Raw genomic sequence first — 9,417 nt, 5'->3', positions numbered from 1 at the left:
GAAAACCATACAATATTTTATTCAATGCATAAGAAACTAAAACTAGCTATGGAACACTTTAAATAGTGCCCTGCTAATTGACAGCAACGAAAACTAATCAGATAACTACTAAATATTACTTATCCTAATTAATTCTATTTAAATATATCTGCAACTAACTCCTTAACTCTTTTATCATTATGGACTCAAACTTTCTACCCAATCCTCCTTCGATAAACCTTACCATACCGCCGAGACATAGCATTACTCCCCTCCCAAACCAAAACATTTTCCTCAAGGTTAAAGTCAGGGAACTGCTTATCCAAAGCCGAAAAATGCTCCCATGTGGCCTCATACTCCGGTAAATCCTTCCAACGTATCAGCACATCTTTCCCAGCCTCCCGTTCACATACCCCCTCCACCTGACCTGGTTGAAATAAAACTTACACATCCTCTGCTAAAGTAGCTGGCAGGCATGGTGTGGCTATTCGTTCCCCAATAGAATTCCTTAACTGAGAAACATGGAACACATTGTGAATACGAGATGCCTTAGGCAATTCCAATTGATACTCCACTTGTTCTATTTTCTCCATCACACGGAAAAGGCCAATATATCGAGATGATAGCTTCTCATTTCGTCTTTTCGCTACCGTCGGTTGTCGATATGGTTTAAGCTTCAAATACACTTGATCGTCTACATCAAAATGCAACTCCCTCCTACGTCTATCTGCTTGTAATTTGATAGCCTCATGCGCTTTCATCAAGTATCCCTTCAATTCTTAGAGAATCCAATCTCGTTCTTCCAAATATTGATCCACGGACCCTACTGGAGACCCATTTTGCTCATCTACAACAAATGTGGGGGATCCCATCCATACAAAACCCTAAAGATTATTGTCTTGGTGGAAGTGTGAAAAGAAGTGTTATAACAGTACTCCACCCAAGGTAGCCACGTCACCCATTTCTGAGGAGAATCTGCCACGAAACATCGCAGGTAAGTCTCCAAACAACAATTCACTACTTCTTTCTGAATGTCCATTTGCGGGTGGTAGGTCGTGCTTTGCTTCAATGTTGTACCCTGCAACTTGAAAAACCGTTTCCAAAATTGACTTAAATTTTTTTTGTCCCGATCTAACACAATAGATTCAGGAATTCCATGAAGTCTAACAACTTTCTTAAAAAACACATTGGCCACCACAACTGTTGTATATGGACGCTTTAGGGGTACGAAGTGAGCATACTTGATCAAAGGATCGACCACAGTAAAAATCATTGTGTACCCTTCTGATCAAGGAAGCCCATCAATGAAATCCATGGTCAGTTCAAACCACACCTTGTTTGGTAACTCTAAAGGTTGTAACAACCCACCGGGCGCCATGGTTGAATACTTTTTCCGCTGAAACGTGTCACATTCTGCCACCCTCCTTGCTACTTCTCCTTTCATTCTTTTCCAATAGACCTCCCTCGCTAGTCGCTGATATGTCTTTTGAACACCTAAATGCCCTCCTATGGCGCTCGCATGAAATTCTCTGAAGATAACTTGTATTCAAGTCGACTCACTTAGTATCACCAATCGCCCCTTAAACAACAATTGATTTCACCAATTATGAGCCACTGCATGATAGCGCCCAATTCTTTAGTTTTTCCAACTTCCTTCCATAACCTCTACCAATCGACGAGGCTCGTGGCTGTCAAGGTCGACAATTGTGGAGGTTCAACCCGTCTTGACAAAGCGTCTGCCACAGTGTTCTCCTTTCCTGGCCGATACTCCACCACAAACTTATAACCCAATAATTTCAATAACCATCTCTGGTAAACTTCGGTTAAAGTCCTTTGTTCCAACAAGTATTTAAGACTCATTTGGTCCGTTCGTACCTTGAAACACCTTCCCAATAAATACGGCCTCCACTTCTATATTGCAAGTACAATCACCATAAGCTCTCGCTCATATACGGATTTCAACAGGGCCCGTGTTCCCAAAATATGGTTGAAATAAGCCAATGGCCTTCCCTCTTGTAACATCACCACCCCCAAACCATATCCCGATGTGTCGGTTTCCACCATAAACTCCTTGTAAAAATCAGGTAACACAAGAATTGGGACTTTAGTCATTACCTTTTGTAACTTCCGAAATGCTCTTGTGGCTTCTTCCGTCCACTTAAAATTATCTTTCTTAAGTTGCTCCGTTAATGGCCAAGAAATCTTCCCATAATTTTTACCGAGCTTACAGCAATGGCCCGTTAAACCCAAAAATCCCCGAAGCTCACGAAGTGTTTTAGGTAAAGGCCACGTTAACATGGCCACAACCTTAGTCGGGTCAGCTACTACCCCTTGCTTTGACACTAAATGATCCAGATATTCGACCCGTTTCTAAAAAAAGAAACATTTTTTCGATTGGCATATAAATGGTGCACTCGCAATGTGTACAGAACCATCCCCAGGTGCATCGTGTGCTCTGGTTCTGTTTTACTGTAAATTAGTATGTCGTCGAAAAATACAAACACAAAGTGTCATAGGAACGGATAAAAGATTTTATTCATTAGATACTGAAAAGTAGCAGGCACACATTAGTCAACCCGAAAGGCATTACTAGAAATTCGTAATGACCTTCATGGGTTATAAAGGTTATTTTCAGAATATCTCCTGCCTACATACGAATCTGGTGGTAACCGGCCTTCAAATCAAGTTTCGAAAATACAGTAGCCCCGTGTAACTCATCCAACAACTCGCCAATCACCAGAATCGGAAATTTATCTAGCACCGTGACTTTTTTTTAGTTCATAGTAGTCTATATAAAACCGCCATCTCCCGAGCGAGTTTTTGAATTTCATTCATCTAGGCATGCAGATAACGATAGGGTTGCACACTGACTGGTGGGGTTCCCTCTCAGAGAGTTATGTCATGCTCGTGGCTACGGTTCAGTGGCAGACCACTAGGCATGCTGAACATATATGAGTAGGTGTAAAGAATCGTTTGAATCGCAGCATGTACGTTAGGCGGGTCGTTAGTATCTTCCTTGGCAGTTAATTGTGCCAAGAAACCCTCCACATCCTGCTGCAACAGTTTACCAAAAAATTCTTACATAAAGCCACGGATTTTGAAAGGGTTGGGTCACCTGTAATTGTCATGAGCCGATCTCCATCACAGTATTGCATGCGTAGTTCTTCCCAATTAACAGTCATGTCCCATAGAGTATGCAGCCATTATATACCCAAGATGATGTCAGACCCCCCAATATCGAATGGGAGGAAATCTCCCATCACCTGCACTTCTGGTAAATTTAGAACTACACCTTTACATGTTCCTTGACTCCTAACCATCATCCTGTTGCCTAGCTTGATCTCTACTGTTCCTTCCCTACTGCAGTAACCCCAAAAGGCGTATATCTCATGTTGACAAAAAGTTATGCGTAGCCCCGCTATCAATCAAAACATTTACCTCTAGTCCCCCAACATCACACTTTACTTTAATCGGCGTAGGAGGTGTCAACCTGCTGACTGCATTAAGCGAGACCTCTGCCACTACGAGGTGGGCATGCTCCGAGTCGCTGGTTCTCTCGTCAACTTTCTCGTCCACAGTATGGACCTACAACATCTTTCTATGACACTTCTGTCCTGGAGCAAACCTGCCATCACACCTAAAACACAAACCCTATGCTCGTTTCTCCGCTAACTCCATTTAAGTAAGACGTTTAAACATACCTGGTCCACTAGCCTCCCGCTTAACTAGAGTTGTTGGCGCGGTGGTGTTGTTTTTTGATAGGGCACTTGTACCATGCTTTGAAGTTCTAGAACCAACCCCACTGCGACTTAACCCCCCAGTCTGATTTTCGTCTATCTTGATAGCCATACGGATAGCCTGAGTCAATGATTCTAGTTCAACTATTCGTACTGTTGCCCTCACTTCTTCTTTCAACTGCTTAATAGAGGTACTCTCCTGAATTGACTCCGATACATTCCCAAGTTGCCTCATAAAACCCTCATTCCGGTCCACGTATTCCCGGACCGATCTCGTCTGTTGAATATCCAAGAAATTCTCTTAGACGTTACCTTCCCGAGACGCTTGAAATCGATCCAAAAATTTGTCTTTGGATCTTCCCTATAAGTGAAACAGTCTTTTGGCGTCATTGTGCATGAACCAGGTTAACAGAGCTCCTTCCAAACAAATAACCATTACCCGTAACTAATCTTTCTTACTAAACTTTTGAATTTCGAAGTACCTTTTCGACCTTGTAAATCCATCCATGAAGATCACCCCGACTAAAAACTAGAGCCTTCAATTTTAGGCAATCGAGCAACGGGTCCGGCCTCCCATGCCTCTTTTTGGAATGTTGTGAAACGTCGCACCTTACACTCTTATCTGAATCGTCGAAGTCTTCTTCCTCGTCCCCCTCGTAGTCTCCCGAACTTGAAGACGAAGTATAGTTAGTCTTTCTTCCCTTCGTTCATGGTTTCTTGATCTTCAAAGTTAGATTAGAAACTGCCTTGGTGAGTTCTTGCATTTGTACTGCCACCTTTACCCAGTGCACTTCAGTGTACTCAAGTACCTAATTGATAGTCCTTTCCGATGCAGCCAGTCGCTCGGCATTAGTGCCTTTTCCGTCATCATGACCTGTGAGGTCTCTGATACCAAATAATAAGGACTTGGGTCAATTCCCAAGTTCCCTACCTACAATTCAAGCTATAACCAAATTCCAAGAAAACCTTATGTTATTTTATTCAATGCATAAAAAATTAAAACAAGCTACGGAGCACCTTAAATAGTGTCCTGCTAATTGAAAACAACAAAAACCTATTACTTATCCTAATTAATTTTAATTAAATATATCCTAAACTAATTCTTTAACTCTTTTATCATTATCGACTCCAACTCTCTACCCAATCCTCCTTCGATAAACATTACCAAACCGTCGAGACATAACGTTTTCCCAGTTTAAGTTTTATACATTATTCATTTAGCTTTGGTTTGATTTTAGTCTCCTTTTTGTGTATTGTTACCAGAATCCAAATATTTGAATGTATTAAAGCTTCCAATGTTAAACTGTTAGTTAAAATGTGGCCTTTTATTTCCTTTAAATAAGACTATCACATTTAAAACTAGCTGACCTGCTCCTATGTACATAGCAAGGTTAACCCTTTTTATAAAATTTTGTTCGTTGTGTTTAATGGATGTTTGTTTAACTTAATATTCTGAGATGAATATTTTTTATATTTGTTGGAAATCTGGCCCTCAATTTTGCACACAAACACTATATGTCTCTGTTATGAGAAATACAAAAGAAATGAAAAGATGAATGTGACTCAAAACGGTTGCACTTTTATTTAGAAAACTAAAGGCTTTTATAGCCAACAAAACCTAATGGAACTAACGAAAAACAAGCCCACGTTTACTCTTTTCCAGCACCTTAGCTGTTAGTGTAGGACTTTGTTTTTCTTCTCTGTATATTCCTGTAATAAAAAGGTCAGTAGTAAATATAGTGGCTGAGGCTCGAATTGGACTTGATTCCCTTAAACATATTCACCGTCTGTTCCTAGTGTACAACAACCTGAACAGTGTGTACTGTCGGATATATCCACTTGCCTGAAAAAATCACCTGAACTAGGTGTACGGAGAAGGAGGAGGAAGAAGAGTATTTTCATTCGTGTGTTCAATGAGACAGTGGATGTCTCCTTTTATAGGTAAACATGTAACGGAAATAAATCAATTCGTGATACGGAATTGATTGAGGCATTAAATGCCAATAAATTCCATTAAATACGTAATTAATGCATTCGTTACAAAATTCAAACTAGGGACCAAAACTATCAAGTTTAGCAAAAATGATGTTGCGCGCGCCCACGTTATGGAGCTGCATTCGTGTCCACATGTCGCAACCATGCACAAGTTCGGTGATTTTGGTCTACGAAATCCACGATTTACAGCACCCCCCCCCCCTACGCGAGGGTAGGTCTTGAAGTAAAACCATAGAGAGAAGCTTGTAAGCCTTTCATGCATTCAACCTTATAAACCTAGTTGAGTTTGGTCTTTCTACCAATGTGGGACTCATTCCCACATTCATCTATTTGCTAAATTTATTTCTCAAATACCCGTCTTTGAGTATCGATATCTCATTTACATATACTCCATTTTGGACATATAATATATCGTTTCGAAGTTCTCATGTAGGAGAACACAAACCCACTTAGAGTTAATTATATATACAACATATATATATATATATATATATATATATATATATATATATATATATATATATATATATATATATATATATATATATATATATATATATATATGTCCAAAGTTAGTAAAAATATAAATATTTATACTAAATTTTCTAACAATCCCCTACATGAATGGAGATCGATCTCTGCATATCAAATTTCCAAACGAAATTTTCAACAGTTGAATCTTGCATAGGATGGGTAGGTATTACCCTTTGAACACTCCCTTAAGAATTACACTACTTAATCTCCTAGCAGTTAGTAGATCTCGATGTCTTTGAAGATGCCATTTGTGTAGACAACAATTTAATTCTCACAAGACTCTCCCTGACAAGGTCATATCCACATATACGTGTTCATTTTGGTCATGAACACTAACTTGGTTCTACAACAGCTTTAGGAATTGTGCCCCCATAATTCCCTTCGAAGCGACCCCTTTCTCTCTCACATAGGTGATTCCAATAATCATTAAAAACAATATGTTTAGCCTAATTTTGTCACTACATATAGGAATGGACTAGGAAGTAATGTTCATACCCCCACAGTGACCTTCCTCACTCATACAACTAGGTTGTCCTTTTGAACCCAAATCATGGAATATCCAGTCTTCTGGGTAAGGTTTCCTTCGTATGAATTTATTTATTCAGGGCTTTAGTCCCATTCCTCTTGACGACTTATAAACTACATCTCTACTCAAGCCTTTTGTAAGCGGATCTGCAATGCTATCCTTTGACTTTACCCAGTCAACCGTTACAACCCCTGTAGATATTAGTTGTCATATTGTTTTATGTCTAAATCTAATGTACCTTGATTTCCCATTATACATTGTACTTTGAGTTCTACCAATTGTCGATTGGTTATGACAATGTATACATATGGTCGTTACTGCTTTAGGCCATTCAGAAATGTCCTCAACAAATTGACGTAACCACTCCACCTCTTCAACACAAATATCTAAGGTGATAAATTCAAATTCCATCGTAGATCTGCATATAAGTGTTTGCTTGGATGATTTCCAGGCTACAACAGCACGTCCAAGTGTAAACACATATCCACTTGTAGATATGGAATTTTTTATGTCAGATACCCAATTTGCATCAGTGTATCCTTCGATAACCATTGGATGTCTGCCATAGTGCAGTCCATATTCTTGCGTGTATCTCACATACCTTAGCAGCCTAGTAATACTCTTCCAGTGTTCAAAACAGGGTTTACTAGTATATCTACTAAGTCTGCTCACATCATATGCTAAGTCAGGTCTGGTAAGACTCATGAGATACATCAGACTGACAATAATTCTTGAATATTCCACTTGATTAACACTATTACCTTTATTTTTACGTAGATATTGACTTGTGTCAATTGGAGTTTTATCTATGCTAGTATCTCCCTTATCAAATTTTTCAAGAATCTTATCCACATATTGAATTTGACTTAAAATCAAACCACTTTGGGTTCTTATGATCTTGACTCCAAGAATCACATCCGCTAAATCCGTATCTTTCATATCGAACCTGGATTTCAACATATCCTTCGTGGATCTTATCATCTTGTCATCGCTACCTATGATGAGCATATCAACATATAAACACAAGATGACATAACCATGAGTGGTGTTTTTCACATAGATACACTTATCACACTCATTGATTCTAAAGCCACTTTCCATCATGACTTGATCAAAGTTTTGATGCCATTGTTTTGGAGCTTGTTTTAATCCATATAGAGGCTTAAAAAGTTTATAAACCTTGTTCTCTTGTCCCTAGGAAATGAATCCCTCAGGTTGCTCCATATAAATTTCTTCTTCCAACTCATCATTTAGGAAAGCGGTTTTTACATCCATTTGATGAACTTGCAGATTTCTATTAGCTGCAATGGCAATAAGTAATCTAATGGATGTTATACACGTTACCAGCGAATATGTATCAAAGTAATCTAGACCTTCCTTTTGTCTATAACCTTTGATTACTAGTCTTACCTTGTATTTGTCAATACTGCCATCAAGTTTCATCTTTCTCTTAAAAATCCAGCGGTAACCCAGTGGCTTGCTACCTAGAGGTAGATCCACTAGTTCCCACGTATGATTTTGTAAGATAGATTCTACCTCATTTTTATGGCTTCTTTCCATTGAGGTCCCTCAGAAGAACTACCCTCCTCTTGGTAGGTTTTAGGTTCAATTTCCACCACATAGGTGTAAAGATCGTCACCAAATGATTTTTCAACTCTAGCCCTCTTACTTCTTCGGAGTTCTATCTCTTCTTCCTCGGATTGAGCTTGTTCTTCCTCTCGAACATATTCGATGTTTGGTAAAGATGGGCTTTCAACCTCCTTTTTCAAACAAGGAAATACATCTTTAAAGAATGAAACATTCCTTGATTCCATTATGGTATTCTTGTATATTTCAGGATTCTTAGAATCATGCACAAGAAAACGATAAGCACTACTACTTTATGCATACCTAATGAATACACAATCCACTGTTTTAGGACCTAACTTTTGTACCTTAGGCGGTGGTACAAAAACTTTAGCTAGGCACCCCCACACTCGTAAGTACTTATACGATGACTTTCTTCCCATCCAAAGTTCATACGGTGTTTCATTCTTTTCTTTGCGAGGTATCTTATTTAGAATATAGTTAGCCGACAAAATAGCTTCCCCCCACATTGAGTGGTTTACACCCAAACTAATTATCATAGCGTTAACCATTTCTTTCAAGGTACGGTTCTTTCTATCGGCAATTCCATTTGATTGAGGTGAATATGTGATGTGAATTCATGAAGAATTCCATTTTTCGTATAGAATTCAGCATAAGGAGAAACATATTCTCCACCCCTATCACTTCTAACTACTTTAATTCTCTTGTTGAGTTGATTCTCAACTTCATTTTTGTACAAGACAAACTTGTCTATTGCTTCATCTTTACTCTTAAGTAAATATATGTAACAATATTCCGTGTTATCATTGATGAATGTAATGAAGTATTTGTTCCCACCTTGAGTGGGAATTGACTTTAAATCACACACATAAGTGTGAATTAAATCAAGAGCTTCAGTGTTTCTTTTTATTGTTTATAAAGATAATATAGTTTATTTGGCTTCAACACATGTGGGGCATTTGTGATTTGAGTCAATATTAAGTATTGGTATGTAGTCTAGTTTAATTAATCGTTTAATAGAATTGTAATTTACATGTCCTAAGGCAATGCCAAACATTT

The 9,417-nt window shown here is 38.6% G+C and overlaps 1 protein-coding gene and 1 pseudogene across 1 annotated transcript; both read right to left on the bottom strand.

Annotated features, from left to right (window-relative positions):
* Positions 1-422: 422 nt before the first annotated feature.
* LOC145111865 (uncharacterized) lies at positions 423-740 on the bottom strand. Its single transcript, XM_079048109.1, has one exon. The coding sequence runs from the start codon at positions 738-740 to the stop codon at positions 423-425; it is 318 nt and encodes a 105-aa protein (XP_078904235.1).
* Positions 741-1,890: 1,150 nt separating this feature from the next.
* On the bottom strand, positions 1,891-3,161 carry LOC145111864 (putative mitochondrial protein AtMg00860 pseudogene; annotated as a pseudogene).
* Positions 3,162-9,417: the final 6,256 nt, after the last annotated feature.

Source organism: Lactuca virosa, chromosome 5 (assembly GCF_052849685.1).
Source record: "Lactuca virosa cultivar CGN04683 chromosome 5, Lactuca_virosa_CGN04683_v6, whole genome shotgun sequence".
Classification (NCBI taxonomy): domain Eukaryota; kingdom Viridiplantae; phylum Streptophyta; class Magnoliopsida; order Asterales; family Asteraceae; genus Lactuca; species Lactuca virosa.
This window is presented reverse-complemented; position numbering and strand designations above follow the sequence as displayed.